This window comes from Thunnus maccoyii, chromosome 24 (genome assembly GCF_910596095.1).
Source record: "Thunnus maccoyii chromosome 24, fThuMac1.1, whole genome shotgun sequence".
NCBI lineage: Eukaryota > Metazoa > Chordata > Actinopteri > Scombriformes > Scombridae > Thunnus > Thunnus maccoyii.
In genome coordinates this window covers 9,247,090-9,267,522 of record NC_056556.1, presented here as the reverse complement: position 1 = coordinate 9,267,522, position 20,433 = coordinate 9,247,090, and the positions used below count along the sequence as shown (strand labels likewise).

The 20,433-nt window shown below is 40.3% G+C and overlaps 1 protein-coding gene across 10 annotated transcripts in view; it reads right to left on the bottom strand.

Annotated features, from left to right (window-relative positions):
• Positions 1-20,433, bottom strand: part of LOC121892291 (neural cell adhesion molecule 2-like) — a 434,533-nt gene that overhangs the window by 66,526 nt on the left and 347,574 nt on the right. For all 10 annotated transcript variants that reach the window (XM_042405249.1, XM_042405239.1, XM_042405247.1 and 7 more), the window contains 3 exons: positions 19,027-19,233; positions 13,301-13,444; positions 10,932-11,069 (listed from right to left, as the gene is read on the bottom strand). In XM_042405249.1, coding sequence (XP_042261183.1) covers positions 10,932-11,069; positions 13,301-13,444; positions 19,027-19,233 — 489 coding nt within the window. The remainder of the gene's footprint in view (positions 1-10,931; positions 11,070-13,300; positions 13,445-19,026; positions 19,234-20,433) is intronic.

Sequence of the window (20,433 nt, the reverse complement as noted above, 5' to 3'; positions counted from 1 at the left end):
GTTATTGAGAGTTAATGAATTGAATTTGTCCTCCAAGTGATGTCATCTGAAGGACACTTATTCCACGTAGATCTAAAAACGACTCGGTAAAAGGTGAAAATTAAATATTATACAGTAGGTGGCTTAAAATCTCATTAAAATGCCGTCTTGATGAAAAACCGTTGAAAGGTGGTAAAAACAAAACAACGCTTAACATATTTGGGATAATGAATGGGGAATTCTAATGAAAACAAAACACAAAACACAGATGCAACCAAACTCTGCGGTGTACTGCAGTCTCTCTTAAAATATCAATTACACTAATGACACCAGTGTGTATTACAGAGTAAGTGAAAAACTCTTCATGGTGCATCTAAATTCTACAGTCTCTAATCTCCCTCTGCTCTCTCATGGTGTCTGTTCATCATTTAGTCGTAGCCATATACTAAATATTTAAATTTTTGTGAGTAAAATCAACACAATCAAGCATCAATGAGGAGACACAGGCCTGAACAAGCACACACACACATACACAGGCACACACATTGAGGTGCAGAAAGCTTTTCAGGGATAAAAATGAGCCTAAGCAATAATCAAACACCATGAGTCCTTTCCAATAGCACTGACTCGGCGACTGAGAGGAGCAAGCATCTGCCTGACATGATAACCATTGATTTCCACGCCAATAGATCTCCATTCTCCGGTGTCCCTCTCTTCCTATGCAACACAACACATCAGTGAGCCCTGTTGAAACAGCGCTGTTAATGAGACACACTGCCAAGCAGAAAGACTTCAAAAGAGCAAATCAGCAACAGGGTTTAAGCGTCCAAAAAGAATCTGGCAAGCTTTATGAATTCTTCATGTATTAGTCATATCCTTGAAACTTCAGAGGCTCGGTGGAGATAATGTGAAGTTTACAGACATCCCCACCAGCGTGAGCGTGAACTGCAAACATACTTGAAGATGCAAACTCACTTGGACCGATTTAAATGCATCCATGAGGAGCTAGAGGACTTGTTTTCTGTTAAGCACTAATAGGCATCAGTGAAGTGAGGATCACCCATGTTTAGGACTTGTGAAATGTTCTTGGTGGATGTTATAACCATATTACACCTACTAGAAATTCAGCAAGTGAGATTTTGAGACAAAACCTTTGCTGGAGTGCTTATTAAGGATTTGTGTTGCCTTGTAGATTAGCACACAAGCTGGAATTAAACCTAACAGAGAGTACTGTATTTAAATTCTCTTCTTGAACACCCAGCGGTTATGATTGACGCCACTGCGAAATAATTTAAGAAATCTTGAAGGACACAGCCAGTAGATTGCACTGACAGCTGAAAAGGGGAAAATTGTGGGTCTAGTGTGTGAACGAGTGAACCAATAATTAAGTGGATACGTCTGGGAAGGATACAGGCGGAATAAGGCAGTTATTTCCATTTTGCATCGCCACTAGTTGCCATAGAAACAAACTGTGACTACAGTGGCTAGCGGGTCAGCAAAATGGAGAGGGAGATGTTTGATACTGATGAAGGGAAAACATTTGGCTCTATTGAAGGTGGGAAGTGGAAAAAGTTGGCAGCGGCTAGCCGTACTTATGAATTATGATGTTAAGATGTTTAATAATCAATTCAAATTTAATTTCATTGAGTGAACTAGCGGAGCCAGGTCTGCAGCATCTCTATCTGATGCAGATAGTACACAGGAGAAGAATAATTTGTTTGTCCAGCTGAAATATCTCTCGTTTCAATGGGATTCCCCTCAACGTTCAGGGATGAAAAATTACAGCGTGTCATAAAACGAAGGACAAACATACTGGTGATAAACTGAACTAACAGTGGAGGAGTGTGTGATGAAAAGTGAACGTGTCACTAAGAAGGAAAGCAGGGAACCTAAAGTGCTCCTATGCTTCTATTATTTTAAAGACTTGTTAACAACATGCACAGAACAACATTACATTATTCTTAATCATGCTAATTTTACATTTACATTCTGATAACAGTGGCAGATTTACATCAATCACTCACTCAATCAAACATCGTCTTGTTTGTAGCTAAACTAAAGATTTTGTCAGCTGAAATGACGACTTTCGCTGGCAGATTTGATTAGCTGTAGCTAGCCTTACTGAGCTAATGTTTAGCTCCATGAGTTGGTTGATGTTTCCAGCTGTTTCTTTTCAGCTTTTCTTGAGGGTATACATACTGTACACAATATGCTAAAAGGATATATGATATATAGATAAAAGGCTAAAATTGCATGTCTCAGGCAAAAAGTGAAAGTCTGATCTTACAATTGTCTAACATAACCCTGTTTGGCTGCTTAACAAACCTGGACAAGCAAAATGGAGGTTAGATTTATGCTTTTTGTTCAGTTCAGTACACGTTTTGTTCCTTCTGGCCTTTGGTGAGGATGAATAAAAACACACCCCCCTTAGATGCCAAGTAACACTCTTACTACAGACTCATGCACACTGCTTTCTGAATGTGGAGAAATTCAAAGCTTAACAGGCCTTGGCATCGCATAGTTACAGTTGCTAAACTAAGATTGGATAATCACTGTTCTGGGGAGGGGTTTTACATGATGGTCAATTGAAAAATCCCACAAGAAATCACTTGATAAATGTCAAATCTAATCCGTGTTTTTTTTTTAGCCTTTTCCTCTACATTGTTGCATGAAGTAGATGAAAGGCTTACACAACTCCTCTGTGGTAACTTCTGAGATCATTTCCTGAATTTTTCTGCACCTTTCCAGACACTGAGCTGTTTCGCCCTCAGGTTGTTTAGCCAGTCAGCGGGTGGCCCTTTTTTCCTCGACACGCCATCATCCTCATCTACGGTCTGCTTTGATGGTAGACTAGAGACTGGGAGCTACAGCAGGTCAGCGGAGCTTCATTCGCTGCATGCTTCTGGGCAAGGAACCACTCTTTTATCAACTGACCCATGAATATTTATGACTTTGCATGGAAGGAAAAAAGTATACAGTAAGCTATTTTAGCCCTGCTCTCAGACAAGTTGTTGTTGTGCATGACTGGTTCGAGCTATGTTAACATGTTGCTGAAGCAGTCAGAACTGACACTTCGTCTGACATATCGCTTCTACAAGCTGGACATAACTCTGAATAACACCTTGCTCAGAGACAGTGATCTGGTTCAATTTTAGTTCACAATAGAAATTAACCATAAAGACACTGCAGCATTCAATCAGCCAATCAACAGTTGCAGTAACCAATTCAGCAACATCATTTTGGATATGGGAAAAAATACTGTTTAACTTCTGTTCAAACAAAAATCCAATGATTCAAAAGGCAATCTTACACTTTTTTAGGCAGATAAATGAATAAATGAATGGACGAATACATGGAATAATCAAAGCTTTTGTCAGACAAGTTTTTCAAAATGTTTGCTGTTCATTTTTTATTCAGTGGAAGGCTGAATAATCAATGAAAAGTATGAGACATCTCTCATGCAGGTTTTATACGGAGCTGTCTATCCTTTCCTTGATATCATTGTTGAACAAGACTCTTCTGCTAATTGGTTCCTTAAATATAAAGTTGGCATTGTGCTGTGAACTTGACCTAAGGGCTTCTTCAGCCCTTTTCAGACATTGAATATTTAACACTGATGGTGCTTTATGACATTCAGATATAGGTGTTTGTAATGCAACTTTTACTTTAATTCCTACTTGCTCGCATGCCTTATGTGAAGCAATTTGCTGGATATCCATAATTTCATCAATATATTTTGCATTAGGGTTAGGGTCGAGATGAAATGAAAATGCCTTTTTAACCCTTTAAGTTCACATCCCTGGCCATATTGTACACCTACTTAACAATACATGCCAAAAAATACAAAAAGATCAATTTCTTTGTATTCTTATATCAAAGTAGGCTTGAACCAACCAATTTCAACCAATAATATCATGACATCCACCCATCAATCAATCATCAACTTTTAGCAGCACAGAGCTAAGATTAATTGTGACACGCCCACTTTTTAACGTTCAAATCAAAATCCTCCCAACGTTACGTCATGCCTGTCTGTCCTATTTTCACTACGTCACGATATGGAAGTTAGATACTCTTGAAATGCGTTTTCATCTGGACCTTAATGATGTATAATGTTGAAAATTGCCCAGCGTTTGTACAGTGAGCAAGACATGTTTAATCTCTGTGTGTTCGTATCTAACCATTTATGCTCTTATAAAACAGTGGTGCCCAACCAGGGGGTCTGGTCCTCTCTAAAGGGTCACAAGATGAATCTAATGGTGTAGGAGATGATTAATAGGATAGGAAAGGAGAAAAAAAAGTCCTCCAACACAAATTGGGTTCTTTTTAAAAAATTTTTTGAATAGTTTTATCTCTTTGAGCCTCAAACAATTAATTAAATACCCCAATCAAGTATGGTTACAGGAGGAAACTCTTTGTTTTAACTGCTCACAACTCATAGATGGGGCGCTGCAAAAACACAAAACACTGTCATAAGATAAGAGGAAACTGTGATGATCCAGTGTGGAAATTCAGTAATTAATAATAATAATCACCAAATGGTAAGATACAGAAAAGAAAAGAGTGACAGCATAGGATCAGTCCAAAAAATGCTTTGATGAGGGATTTGTGAGGGAAAGTATCCACATTCAGCTCCCTCTCTATTGGTTCTCACTGGTGCTGTATGGACAAAAATCAATGTCCAGGCTGACTTTGACACAAAAGATCCCCTTAAGTGCTCCATGTTGTACCTCAGGAGATGAGGTGGAGCCTGTAGCTGCATCAGTTTAGTCCTCATCCTTTCTTCTTTCTACTTCCTCCGAGGGTCTTCAGACAGAGGACGACAGTGTTTCTGCCTTTTTCTCATCCGTTTGTTGATCTTACCTCACTGCTGCGTCTCCAGGCACCACAACAGAGAACAGTGTGCTGTCCGCAGCTGATTGATAAAACATGTAGCGTAGTCTGTTGCACTCATTGACATACCTGAGCCTCCTAGCAATCTACTTGATCTCTATCTGCTTGTTCTCAGGGCTTCTGTGTTGTCAGACCAATCCGGGTTGTTGTTGATACAGTATGTTCGCTGACAGACCCGGTGGCTTTGTGTTTCTTTTGGAAAATCCTCTGCTATGGTGAGATGGCTCCTCTTGGTCTACCTCATGATTACGACCCATAGGAGGTAATCCAAGTGAATTCTCCAAGTGGTATGCCTGATGAATTTAAAGGCAGAGGTGTAGAGAGAGAACATTCAAATTCCCCCTTGGTTCACAGCCTGGAAACACAGATGTTCCTAGTAAGAGATTTACACCTTTCGCTTGAGGGCAAGGAGCTGAAAGCATCACAAGTGGTTGCTTGTGCAAATGGCTGAGCCTATAGGCTAGAGCACAGTTGGACTTTTGAATACCTGGATGCAAGATCTGTCTGTTTGTGATCTAGTCTGGTGAGAGGAAGGCCAGTTGAGTTCATTTGCTTTCTGCACATCCATCACTTTGTTCTCTCACTACTTGCACTTCACATATTGATAAAAATGTGTAGAGTAGAAGAGCGAGAGGCGTGGTTGAAGTCTCTTGGCATTACCACGAGGAGCTGAATGGATGACAATACTCACTTTCTCCTGATTGAGGTGGACAGCTTATACTTGCTTGCCCCATTAGGACACACACAGTAGGTGGAATTTAAGGAGAGACTCTTTCACACACAGTTTATGGTAAATACTGGGATAACCTTTCAGGCACCACTAGTGATTTTCACTATTCACACATGCAGCTGCATTCAGGGACATTTCCATCTTGCGCCTTTTCACACATGCCATGGCAATGCTGGAATAGATGGGGCAAGGGACGGTCCAGCAGAGGGCAGTAATGAAACACTTATGGATGCCAACCGCCATAAAACTCAACAGAAGAAGAAGAAGAAGATGATGGGGGGAGGGAGGGGTCAACTTGACTACTTGAATAAGAAACGTGCATTCAATACATCATAAGGAACAAGAGTGTTGGATGCTGAACTGGACAGTTATCAGCGGAGTCTTGGGAATGGTTCGCTCGCTCCACATGAAAGCGTCTTTCGTCAGATGGATGTAACCCTTTACATGCTTGTCCCTGCAATGTTACTGCTTTCATTCACAACACAGCTGTGCCAGCATTTTCCCTGAAATGTTACTAGTTCTTGAGGTGGAAAACTGGCGATACAGATCTCCCTGAATATCCATCCCTGCTCCCATTCACACATGACCCCATGCAGGAAATCTTCCTGAACATTTCAGGGACAGACTGCATGTGTGAAAAGAGTCCTTTCCAGCTCTGTCATCTTCAGCTCAGCTCTCTTTCCTCTGTTTTTTGCCAGAAGCTTATAAATATGTCTCTGGATCTCTTTGATAATGTAGGATGGTAAACTTCCAAATTTGTTTGTTAAAAAGTGATAAATGTACTACAACGAAGACCAGCAGCATTACATTAAACACTGATCACTCTTAGAGTGCTAAAGATAATACACAGATTCATTCAATTCCAGAAGCAGCTTACTGCAAATTGTGAGTCAATTATTTATTCATTCAGAATTACAGATGGTGTAGTTATAATATTGCAGAGTTACACTTATTGTCACGCTGTATTTCCACAGACTGGAATCATTACAGATATAACTAGCCTATTTTTTCCCCACCTGTACAGGCACATATGTTAACAAGGGGTGTAATTGAAAGTGGAAATGTACAGTGGAAGAGAAGACTTCATGTTCTCATGGAGAGGTGCACTGCAGCCCACAGAGGGTTTTCAACACTTTTGCTGTGCATGCAATAATGTGGAATATATGCAAGGTTTGGCCTGACCTAGATTGGTCACCTATATTTATTACTTATACACATGAACCACGTGGTAAAAAGTGATACTATTTTCTGCATTTTGAATATCACTGCCATCTATAATTTCAAACGAAACAGTCAGAAAACTAAAATACATCATCATTATAGTTTCAACTGTGGGCTGGAGATCGTTGTTAAACAGCAAATGCACACTTCCTCTCTCTGAAAAGTAAGCGTAGGCAGCTTCGTAAATTACTTTTCATCATTTTTAATCTTAGTTTAACATTCAGCATGATTCCTGATTCCTGAGGTAGACAAAAGTGTATACACCACTGTAACAGCTTGGTGGTACCATATTGGACAAAATCATTACTTTTAATGACGTCTTACATTCCTCTAAGTACTTTATAAATTTCATGAGTACCAAATGGTGTTTCTACAAATGAGCTTTTGTGTCCCTCAGGCTCAACTTAGGGCACTTCTTAGCGAGAGCGTCCTTAGGGATCAACAGAGTGAGTCTCCTTGAGGCAAAGCGAAGTTCACTCAAACTGTCCCTCAGGGTGTGGCTCCCTCAGAGAGAACGTGTTCTTCTCAGGACGCCCTGCAAAGCGCTCCGCAGCCTGTCCCGTCTCTGCATGGCAAGCGTTGTGTCGCTGCAATAACAGGTTTTGCCTCATTGAGCAAGCTTATTGGATCTTCCTCAGAAGTGAGGTAAGTGGTGTGCTAAATTGAATGCAATTCATAGTTTTTGGGCGGAGGGTCGCGTTGCTATTACATTAGGTAGGAGAGAATTACATAGACAGAGACAATAATGCAGCTGTTCAACCGTTACAAGACGCGCGTGGCCTTAGTGAAATCACATTTCAATCACTTCAGCAGTCTCAGGTGACTCACTGTAAATGAGGACAAATGAGAAAATTAAAATGACATCCTTCGATTTTTGGGCCACAGAGGCCAAAGCCATCGCTAATTGAAATTTTCAATCACACTAAAGAATAAAGAGAATAAAAAAATCACAGCAATGGCAGCAGAGAGAGCAGGCCTGCTATATGTGTGTCAATGACGAACTTATCTGAGTCAGTGGAGCTGAACATCAGTAAGTACTATTTCAGAATCACTGATTTGACTTTGCAGATGATCGAAACACTGTAAACAAACTCTGGAACGTGTCAGCTTCATGTCAAAGTAGTCTAGTGATGGGCTAAACAACAATTAGTGATCATCAACAAACTGACAGTTTACATTGTGATAATATCCTATAATATGTGCCTCCATAGCAACAACTTCAATTAGAGGAGGTCAGAGGAAAAGGTATACTATGCAGGATTTGTTGATTGCGGTTTGTAAACACAACATTCAAAGTTGGTCCCTCCTCCCCCGCTCAATGACACCAGAGTGAGAGAGCGAGAGAGAGCAGTGGTCGAGTGAGGGAGGGAGTGGCGCTGGTGAGAACAAAGCAGTGAATCAGATAAATAAAATGTTATTTTCTGATTGGCGGTTACTTTCTAAAGCACAAATAAACACACCCACACCTCCGCACACCTCCGCACACCTTTGCACAACTGCAGGAAGGCGCTGCATTGCTGTATTTGGTGTGAATGCACACGTTTCATCCTGTCTGCTGTGGCCTCTCTGCTCTGCGTGTGTGTAGGTCAGCCCCGCCCTCGGTCAAACAGACACAGACCTGTTCTCTTTATACATCCATGACACAGACAGAGAGCAGAGGAGAGAGACGGAGACAGCTATGTAACCTGACCTCACACCCTGCGCACTGTTATTGGTTGGGGGTTACACAACCACTGCCCAGAGGTTGACACCCAGAAATGTCCTGAACACAACAAAATAATAAGAAAATACAGGCAGAGGGCAGGGTCTCTGCAGATATATGTACACAGCCACACACTTCTAGTGGGTCATGATGAGTGAGAGGGGTTATTTTCCTACTCTTTTCCAAACACCAATGATAGGCAAAGCTGCTGCTGTGTTGAGTATATTGAGATGAGCTAACCATGCTGGCTTATTGTACTTTTAACCTTGTTCACCTGCAGACTTGAATGCCTTGTAGGATCCAGGATGAAAAGAATGAGTGATGTTCAGTTTTCAACAACAACATAACTTGTGTATGCAGAGGAAAGTGAAAACACAATCCTTAACGCATGCTAATCTGTCGACACTGCATTAAGAGGCGTGCGTGTCTGCTTGGAATCTAAATTGCCAGTGTTAGTGTAGGTTATGTCTGCATGGCTTCCTTTAAAGCTTGATGCTTAAGACTTTTTTCACTTTCTTATTCTCAGCAGACTGCAGAAAAATAAGGACTTTGATATTATCTATAATCTTTCAAGTTTTGGGTTTACTGTTTGAATAGGTTAAAATCCACAGTCGACTGTGATAAGGTCAAGCAAATATGCCATAAAAAATACCTCTATCTGAAGTTTTCTTTTTGTTTGTTTTTTTTTTCCTTATTGTGAAACAAATATTTCTACATTTCTAAATAAATTCCAATGAAGATGAAGAACTTAGGAAAGAAAAGCAAGCGGGTTCCCATGTTCACTTAAAAAAAAAAAAAAAATGACAGGAGAAGCACAATCTTAACTATGTGCATATATTAGCAGTGTCAACCACAAACCATTCATTCCTTCTGCTGAGATATATCTGGTCACAAGAGTGTGACCAAGAGTAAAAAATGTACCATAAAACATGGTAAATTCTCTTGGAGAGAGACTCCTATTGGCTTCAGAGTTCAGATGCTCGATCCACGATTCAGCATGTTACTGGACAAGGGTATCAGGCTCTAGTCTCTAGTCTAACAAAAAGGTGCTATCCAGTTGAAACTTCCAAATTTAAGTACAATTCTAAATCTCTGGAGTATCCATTTAAAGGACAGGTTTACAGTTTTTCCAGTCTGTCTTAAAACAATGGTCACATATCCATATGAACATTGAACAAAGTTTTACTTGCTGTAATCATTCCTCCTGCTAACACTGGCCATTAAAAGATCCCTTTCCCATGTAAGTGGTGGGGGAAAAATCCACAGTCCTCATTCTGTGCAAAAATGTATTTAAAAGTTTATATGAAGCTAATATGAAGCTTCAGCCGTCTGAGTTGGTCAGATAAAGTGGATATCTTCCAAATTTAAAGTCTTTTTAGTATATAATTCATTCATTGTGTTTCCCTGGACAGTGTTTCCCTTTTGAGCTCCAGTAGAGGGATAGTAACAAAAGGCGGAATTTGGTACTAAAAAGAGAAAGATATCCACTTTATTGGATGGGTAAACCTTCATATTAGCTTCAGATAAACCTTTAAATACATTTTTGCACAGAGGAGGACTGTGGACTTCGTCCACCATCATTTACACTGAAAGCACATTAGGAAGGAATCTTTTAATAGCCAGTATGATCAGAAAGAATAATTACAGTGAGCAAAACCTGCATTAATGTTCATTTGGGCACTTGACTGTTGTTTTAAGAAGGACTTGAAGAATTGTGAACCTATCCCTTAAAGGCCCCATAAAATGAAAAATACATTTTCTCAGTTTTAATCATGTGTCCCTGGGTTAATTGCTCATTTATCTCTTGTTATATGCCAAATAAATGTCAAAAAATCAGTATCAGGGTATTTTTACATCAAAATCCCTGTCTTTTCTCTCCCTGTAAAATGTTTGATATCTCATCCTGCACTCAGGGGCATTTACAAGTTCATCCAATCAAATGTGACTTTGGGTGAGTAGCTATCCACACTGGTCATATAAAACCGCACTAAAACCATAGTAGCTAACAGAGCAATATGCAGAGAGAGAGGAAGAGATGTGTGTTTGGACAAAAACTTTGTTTTCATTTCCCAAACAATGTGGCTGATTCATTCATCTCTCCCTCGTCCTCCTGATCTAACAACAGGTGAGGGAGGTATATGTGGAGCCAACAGTCCTCTACAGCTCTGTATAGCACTTAACTCTAAGCCCCACCCACTTTTTAGTGGTCCAATCAAATGCAAAGGATTTGATTTAAATCCCTCTTATAACTGTACACTGCTCAAATTTTCAGTTTCACTGATAAATACCTCACAGCACAGAAGCTAAAGACTCTAACTTCCGTTTCATGTGTCCTTCAAAGCACTGCACAGCTGTTCCCCTCAAGTCATCATGAATCTTGGCGTAAATACTCGAAAGCAAACTCACCGTTAACCACCACAGCGATGTCCACAAAATCGATCTCACCACGGGCCTCTACGCTGGCTTCACAGCGGTACACGCCCTCGTCAGCCTTGGTCACCTGATGGATCTGTAGGTTGTTGTTTGCCAGCACCTGGAACCTGCCTTCACAGCACGGGCGAAGAGGCGGAGAGAGAAAGAGAGAGAGAGAGAGAGACAGAGAGAGAGAGGGAAAGCCAGGCAAAGACAGAAAGAGAGAGAGCGGGAAGAGGAAACGACAAAAGAACAACAGTGTATGATAGAGAGAGAAGCGAGATAAGAAAGTTAGGAAAACAGCAGGAGAAAATTGCCATCTCCACTCCTCAGTAGTTAGACTGTCAATCTTCACTTCAGCACATTTACCTGATAAAGTCCACATAGATAAACACTTCTGCAATTACAGTTCCAAATAGTCTCCACTCTCTCCCATTGTGGCCACTCTGAGATTGGCCACGAGTGATGAGGCCTCTATCTCATTTCTCTCAAGCAAAGATATTTATAACCATGCATCGTAATTAGAGTGAAATGATAAAAAAAAAAAAAAAAACTCTTCTCCGTGTTTCATCATCACTGTTGCACTGAAGATTTGAATTTCAATTAAAAAAATGTGACAGATTCAAAGGGTCACTCTTTCTAATCAGTGTTCAGGCATGCATTTTGTCTGGAAGGAGGATGGGGAAGTGGTGTAGAGAGTTGTAAATCAGGGAAGAGGAGATGAGGAAATAATGAAACCGAGTCTGCTGGTTCTTACTATTGCACCTGCTTTCTGTCAGGAAATAATATTACTGAAAGTGAATCTGTCCTCTGAGTGCTTCTAAGGCTCTATCTGTCGTTTCTGTGCAAATTAAGTAGACCACCCTCCTGATATTTAACACCATTAAAGAGACTGGAAAAGGTGTGATTACAGGGGCAAGCTTTAAAAATGATATATATCCACTTTAGATCAAACGGGACAGAGGATGACTGCTACTATAATTGTGGACTTGAGTTAACAGTTGCACATAAACACAACCATTTACTGGAATAACCTTTTTTTTTCAAAACATACAGGGTGCCGTTTTGCACTTCCTCTTATGGGAAGGAGCATCTTCGAATGTCACCATCCAACTGCTCTATAATCCATCCTTTTAGTCGCTTGTTAACATGGTTTCTGTCCAAGTTATACGCCTCCTCCAGGGCTGATGGGGGTTTCTATTCATAGAATTTGATATCCTTGTCTTATTGTGAATTCACACAAAGGAAGGAAATAGCATTTCCTAGAGAACAGTATTTTTGGCACATTAGCGCGTCTTTTCAATGAGAGAGGATTGGGCACATCAGGACTCGGGGAGCATTTTTCTCTCACAATAATCAAGTGTATTTGGCAGGTTTACATTCAAAATGTAATCCTCCACAGATTACTGCTTACTTGCAATTTTCATTACCGCCATAATCTACTGGAATAATCAACATTAGTTACGCAGCAGTGTTGGGTAAAGTTACTCATCCAATAGTTGATACTTGCCCTACTATTAATATTGCAAAAGTTACTCTTTCATGAAAGTAACTAATTAGCACCAGTCAACCACAATCCAATTAGAAAGGAAAATACAATTAAGTACGAAAATTACATCACAATTTCATAAACTGAAATGTAATGATGTTTTTTTTCTTTTAACTTTAATAGTTGCTTTTTCATATTATAGAGAAATGCTTAAGATTTGAAATAAATGTAAACATTTGAAAAGCTGATTTTTGGGAGAATTAGAAAACTACTTTATTTACATCCATGTTTATTGTTATCAGTCTTATTCTTTACTGCCTTAGTTGGCACATTGCTAAATTTCTCTCCAACAAACTGCTGTGTCAGTGAAATAGTGTGAAACCATCAGAGGACATTGCTCTATACTGCCACTAGTGGTCAAAAACTCAACATATTACAAAAGTCAATCCTCAATAAAACCAACTAATTAAAACAGCAATAGACATAAAAATAAAAATGCAAACAATTTGCACAACATGATTACTTTTTATTTTTTACCCCTCTGATTATTTCATTATAAATTCTGTCTTATTTTTTATTCTGAGAGTTAAATCTTCATAAGGGTACATTTAGTTTTAAAGGTGAAAAAAGCATAAAATACTGATATTTTCACCAATTAGATTATGTTATTTAAATTTTAGACTCATTTTTTTACTCTGAGAATTAAATTTTATGCCTCGAAAAAGCCCATATATCCATCGCTTTTCTAAACTACTACCAAATATGGTTTCACCCCATTAACCTTCCATCAAATGAAAAAAAAAAAAATAATAACAATACAATAGGAAAAGCAATTAAAATAACTTATTTTTAAAAGCAGGTCATCAAAACTTACTGTGGTGCTCCTCGGTGATCTCCCTGTCCTGGTAGTACCACACCACCACGGGTACTGGTGAACTAATGACATCACACACCACCTCCGCCGTCTCACCATGGCGAAACTCCTGCGGTGACTGAACATCCCGAAACGTCAGCCTCTCTGCAAGATCAAACAAGATGGAGATTGAACACCTTTTTTTTTGTCCTGTGAACATTCAGAGCAGACAATTTATTGCAGGTCTGAACATCAAAAGGAAAATAAGAAAAAACTACTGTGCTTTCAGTTTTGAGACTAAATTTAGGGTTAAGGTTCGGAAGTTGTTTTTAAATAAATTTCCTTCCAATTTTCTTTCTGGGTTGCATCCCTGAAGTTGAGTGTTTATGTTTTTAAGGTAGTTTGACGGTTACAGTGTTGTGACTAAGAGTCTACAGCCACACTGTGCACAAAGACACAGCGGTGCTTTGAGTTAAACACTATCATTATCTTGCTAACATGCTCACTGTGACAATGCTAAAATGCTGATGTTTAGCACGTAATATTTACCAGATTCACAATCTTAGTTTAGCGTGTTAGCGTGCTGACATTTAGTAATTAGGACTTAACACAAAGTGCAGCTAAGGCTGATGGGAATGTCATTCTGGTGCTGGGCAAAATTAATGGCACTTGATTTAAAGTCACAGTTTTTCCAAAGTAATTAGAATTGATCTTTTAGGGACCTTGAATGTTTGTAGCAAATTTCATGGCAATCCATCAAATAGTTCACTTGAAACTGAAAATTTCAACCTCATAGTGGTGACAGATGAAAAGACAGTTAAATTCACCCTGTAGGGACCATGAATGTCTGTACAAAATTGTACAGCAATTCATATAAAAGTTATATCTAACATTTTATTGAATGATTGACGAGTTTGACCTGCTGTAGGCATTGAAGGAAAAGTTCACCAAAGTTATTGGGATACACTGTCTGGAAACCATGGATGTCCATAAAAAAATTTGATGGCAATCCATCCAATTGTCACTGGTCTAAAGTGGTGGACTAACAGACATCAAGTATTTTGGAAACATTCATATGAAAACAACGTGTGCATTGGAAATGGATGGGTGGCTTTCACTCACATAATCACATAAAACAAAAGTTAATCCCGCTTTGACTGTTTTCTGGGACTCAGATAAGGCGATTCGGATGAAGCAGCACAGGAGACAGAAGGGTGGCTGTTTTTACTTGCTGCCAGTCACAACCATGACAAAAAAAAAATCCTGCAGCTTTTCTGTTTGCAGAATTAGACAAGAACACAGGCAGCCTTTGAGTCACTCTATCTTGGTTTCAGGAACACTTCAATAATAGATCCCACTGTGTGCCGGTTTGAAGCTGTGTCCTCCCCTCTTGACAAACATTTGGTGTTTTTGACAAATTGCTTTTGTGAGGACATTGTTCTTGGACCAGCATTTCTCCACAAACAGCACGTGATTCATCTCCGAAACCCTTCTCTTGTTCGGATAGCTGGCTTTACTCTGTGCCGGGGCTGGCACCACTAGCGCTGCAACCACCTACTATCATCTGCGTGCTGTATTGTGAAGGTGTGAATAAATCAATGACAGCTCTCCTATCAGTCCCTTCCGTTAGTGAGGTTTCAGTATTAGCATTTTGCTGTGTGATTTATGCCAGGCTGCTCCCTAAAATGAGCTTTCTCTCCCCGAGTGCACCCTCCGCCTGCGAACGTGTCTGGCATCTCAGTGTCTTCATTAACTTCAAGGATGCCTTCGTGTGTTTTTGTCATTCATTGGGTTGCTTTCTTATCAATTTCTCACTTCTTGTTCTTTTTATTTCCAGAATCTGTTGCTCTTTCACTCCCCTCGTCTCTCTTAGGTTCGAACGCTTCTGCTGTCACTTGTTCCTTCTGTTTGTATCCACTTTCTGTCTCTTTTGTAGTCACACTGCTCTACAAGAGAATCGGTAAGGGAAACATCCTCTCCCTAGTAACACTCTACTGCACACTTGACACTGGCGTATTGAGAATGTACTCAGTACTCCAGAGTTTCTCTTCCGCCATTTGCCTACACATCACTGTGAGGATAACTGCTTGATACAATGATGAGCCAATTTCCCTGGACCACTCTCAACTGGGATGCATATTTGTTCCTGTCTTTACTGGCCAGTTTTGCTGGTTTTGGAAAATGGACTCATGCAGCATTATTGCTTTGCCCATTAATAAACTGAGAGAAAATAAAAGGCTCAGACATTATACTGGCTTATTTTATTTGTATGAATTTCCTTTCACCTTGTATGCCTGCAAAAGCACCAAACTACAGCAGTAAATTCAAAGTGATTTTCAGCTATTGCCATCAATGAACTCCATGTGGGACAGCAAGAGCTTTATTTAAAAAGACAAAGTCTACACTCATGTGAGCGGCTCTGTGACGCTACACTTAGGAGTAGTGCTTAGACCTAAATGCTAATGTCACAATGACAGTGTTCACAGGATTAGCACATACAATGTTTACCATGGTTACCATCTTAGCTTAGCATGTAGCATGCTAAGCACAGCTGAGGGTGTTTTGCAGGAACCAAAGTATTGGACAAAGTGAAAATATGACCTAATGATGGTGTTAGATGAAAAGTTAAGCGGACACCAAAGTTATCACAATTTATCATGAGGGGAACATGAATGTCTGTACCAAAGACATTTCACTCAAAACCACAAATGTGAGCCTCACAGTGGTGCTACAGCAAAAGTCAGGGGATCACCAAATTCATCAGGATTCATCCTCTGGGAACTGTGGATATCCGTACCAGATTTCATGACAATCCTTCCAATAGTTGTTGAGGCATTTCTCTAAAAAGCAAAAAACTTCATGGTGGCGCCAGAGGAAAAGTCAGGAGATCTCCAAAGTCAGTAGGTTTCCTCCTCTGGGGACCACTGATGTCAGTATTGCCATTCAAAATTGAATGGCAATCCATCTAATAGGTGTGCAGGAATGTCAGTCTGAACCAAAGAGGTGCACCAACCGAGAGACAAACATTAGCCACTAGCATGGCTAAAACAGCAGGAGAACAAGCTAACAGCTTCTCTGTGTTTGTTTGAAGCTCACTGAAGTCCAGGCACCTGTTTTGGATTCCAAACTGATCTGCTCCTGAATGCAGCATGATTATAACGGGCCATCATGGAGATGTCAGCAACTACTGAGAGGATGTCAACACTTTCCATCCCACAGGTCATGAATTTCATGTAGAACATGTTGTAGCACACAGGCCAGTGCACCGCCTGAGGAGTCCTCGCCTGCTCTGGCTGCGCGCTGGCAGACTGCTGGCTGGAGCTTTAGGCAGGTTTTCATGTGCATGCTGTTCATGTAATCCACACCGAGGGCCCGAGTGAGTGACGCCCAGTTGCCATGGAAACAATGGTTTTAGGGAGCTGGTTATGTGGTGAATGAGGCGAGGGCTGAGTGGTGGCAGGTGTGATTGAGGCTGTGATGTCTCCCCTAATGGTTCGCTGGGAAAGGATGAAAAAGGCAGCAACGCAGCAGGTGATGATTTCCAGTCTGTGTGCACATGTAATTGTGTGTGTGTGTGTGTGTGTGTGTGCGAAAGAGTGTCTCCTGGCATCAGCTCCCTGTACCTTGACGTTTTCTCCAATTAAACTTGGGGAATACTCTTGATCAAAGCCCAGTGTATGTGGGTATTTGGGTTATTCACATCTCAGAAATCACTTGGTTCTTATGTAATGTTTGTGTGTGTGTGTGTGTGTGTGTGTGTGTGTGTGTGTGTGTGTGTGCCTGCCTTTGCATGCATATCATAATGCTAATCCATTTCGTGACACGGCGCTACCTGTGAACAGAGGGTGTTGTGAGGATTAGGAAAGGTGCCTTTTCCAGCACAGGGCCACAGCCAAAATTTCAGAAATAGACTAATCCTGGTTGTAGGCGGAAGTAAATAAACCGCCATTACTGGATGGCTTGTCACTTGTAAATCCATGCAATATCACTGTAATGCATGTAAAGGATTTTGCCTTAAAACATCATCAAATTGGAATTGAAATAAAGGTTATAATCTTAAGAAAGTCAAACTTTTTATTTTTTCCAAATGTTAACAGACTGTGTCATCACCAATTTCAAAATAAGTGTTTTAAGACCGAATAACTTCCACATGTACATTTGCAACTGCTGTAATGGCGGCAGCGTTAGAGAGCACAAACATCTGGCAGATAAGTCTACACTGAATGCCACTCAGAAAGTACTGACGCGACAAAAACAGTTTCAAATGTTATTTATTCAGTAAGCTGCTCACTTATATGTTTTGTTAAGTGTAAACTCCCAGTGTGGAGAAATTTCCTGTTTTAAAGCTTTTAGAGATTTCTCCACTCTGCCAGGCTGTGTTGCCAACTATTTTCAGTGTAAAGTAGCTAAAGCCTGCTGGAAAAGTCACTAGATGATGTCATGTGCTAATTTGCATATCTATGATGTCATGACGTAATAACATACATAAAAGATTTTGAAAAATCTAAAGAAAATTAAGTTAAATTAAACTAAATTGGCTGTAACTAGCTATATCATTAGCCATTTTTTTCAAGCAGCTCCTCAATGTGCATCTAAATCTACCTAATGCAGACTGATGTATCAACTCCAACTGAAGTATGATGAATAGAGAGATGATCATGCACTTTAAGAAATATTTTGACTAAACAAAGTTAAGCTTAGATAGTAAAGTTAAATCATTTAGAATAAAAACAATGAGGATAAATGACTGGTCATTACGTTCACACATTCACAGCTCATTCAAGACTCTGTCTGGTTGGTGATCGGTCCACTGAACGTGCTGCTCTGTTCCACCCGCTGAACAGTCAATCCAGAGAGCCACATTAGCTCTCATTCACTGAGAAATACCAGCAACTCCCTTCAAGGAGAGGAGTTAAGGTCTGTCCAAAAAGTCAGAAAAAGTTGCTTAGGGGGTCTGAGCAGTTGCTAAGTTGGCAACACTGCTGCCAAGAATACAATTACGGTTGATTAATATTAAATTTTGTTGGCCTAAACGTAGCCAAATTTGAATATATTGAGTCTAAAAATACTGCAGTCAGACAATAAAATATCCATCATGTGTTAGTTTCTTGAATTGTAGAATGTAACTCCCCAAAGGTGGTTAATACTCCCAGAAAATGTAGTCCAGTGTCCCTGATAGTAGCTACAATCCTGGTCCTACATGCTTTTTATATTTTTGTCCAAAGCAAATCACAAGAATGAGCTGGAAAGGCGTTAAGTTGAATGTATTCCTCAAGGACACTTTTACATGACAAATGGCGGTTAATTCAAGTCTGTGACCACCGAGCCCCCCCCCCCACCCCGTAACATTAAGTTTTTCCCTGGAAATAGTGATGGGTCAGCAAGGCAGGTTAGCCTCTGTGCCACATCCCTCATTATGCCTGGCAGGATCCGGGTCCCATGGCATTACTAGCTGTCATTATACTTTAATCACTAGAATGAGTGTAACACACACGCTTGCACCGGCTCACACATAAAGTCAAAGGTACACATGGACCTAAAATGCACTTGCACAGACAGAGCCAACATTTCTAACAGCTTGTGGCTGCGAATATGAATAGGCTGTCTGTCCCTGCGATCAAACACTAATGCAGGAGGTTTATTCTCTTCATGTCTTCATGTCTAAATCTCCTCAGGAGGCAAACATAGAGGCTCTGCAGGTAAATGTGGAAATGTGTATGTGTGTGCACGCTATCTGTCAAGCTTACGGTAGATCTCCAGCACGACCGAGGCTTCCTCGGTGTGACCGCTGGCGTCAGTGGCTTGGCAGCGGTAGATACCCGCGTCCTCGATGATGGCGTTGTAAATGATGAGCCTGGATCGTGACGTCTCCGTGTGGAGTGCCATCCGCTTGGAGGGCATGATGCGTTCACCCTGAGGGTTGTACCACTCCAGCCTCACCGGCTCGCCGATAGCTAGGAGCAAGGACAGAGAGAGAAACACACATAGGGAAAGCTGACTCTTTTTTACCAGGCAGGTCATAATCATGTCGTACTTTAGTTTTCTTTTTTCACATTTACATTTCTTGCTTTCATTCATACTCCCACTCACACCTGGGATCTGTCTAGAAAGGTATCAGTAATGTTGAGTACGTTTAAATGCCTGAGGACATTTATTTCCTGTGCAACAGACCGCCAGCATCTATATGTATTTTCCAAATTACTCCAATAAACTGAACCACCAACCTTGCAGTCCCAAGATCATTTCTGAAAATATTGCATTTCCCAAGAGTGACATTCACTTGTTGCCTCTATGCATACATCATATCAGTCAACCTGAAAGATGCTCATCCATAAGCAGGTGTAGAAAGGCAAAATATGGTTTGATAACAACTTATTATGTGAGTATAAGTCTACTGCACAGGCTAAATGTTTTAGTCTAGCTTTGTTTAGCTTGTTACATTTTGCATTTCCAACCTTCATTAAAGTTGATAGGCACCAAAAACTGAGAGAGAAAGGCAGGAATATAAGCGACCTAAGCCAAGGTCTCCACAAACTGATCTATTTTTAAGATTCAGTCAGACTCATATTAAGGAAAATCTTGAGGCAAAAATAATTTGAATTCCAATTAAGACAGCCAATCATTTCCAGAATCTGAAGTAAGTTTGAGGCACTTTTGTATAATACAACAACACTTAAAATCAGCACACAGGGATAAAAAAAATGCACGGCTATGCCTCAGTGAATGAAAGGATTTTATTGATTTGGGTGTGCAAACTCTTTTTGGACACATACAGCGCTGCCAGTGAATACGTTTTTTATTTCCCTGATGTATTTGAACATGTCAGTACTATAACATTGCTGCTCGCTTTGGTCTGCTGAACAGCTGAGGACCATCCAGTGTTGTTGTTGGAACTTGTCAAGGGAACAGAAATGACATGATTATGTCATAATCTTGGATTTACATAGCTAATAAGCCTGTAAAGGAATAGGGACATATGTAGGCTGTAAATTCCACTCTCATTTCCCGAGAATATGCACATATACAAACACACAGACACTAAACACAGAAACAAATGGTAGGCCTAATCAAAAGCTAAGTTGCACCCTGATTAAAACAGTGTCCATATGTAGCCTATGAAACATGAACTCATCTGGCTACTGGTAGAGATGATA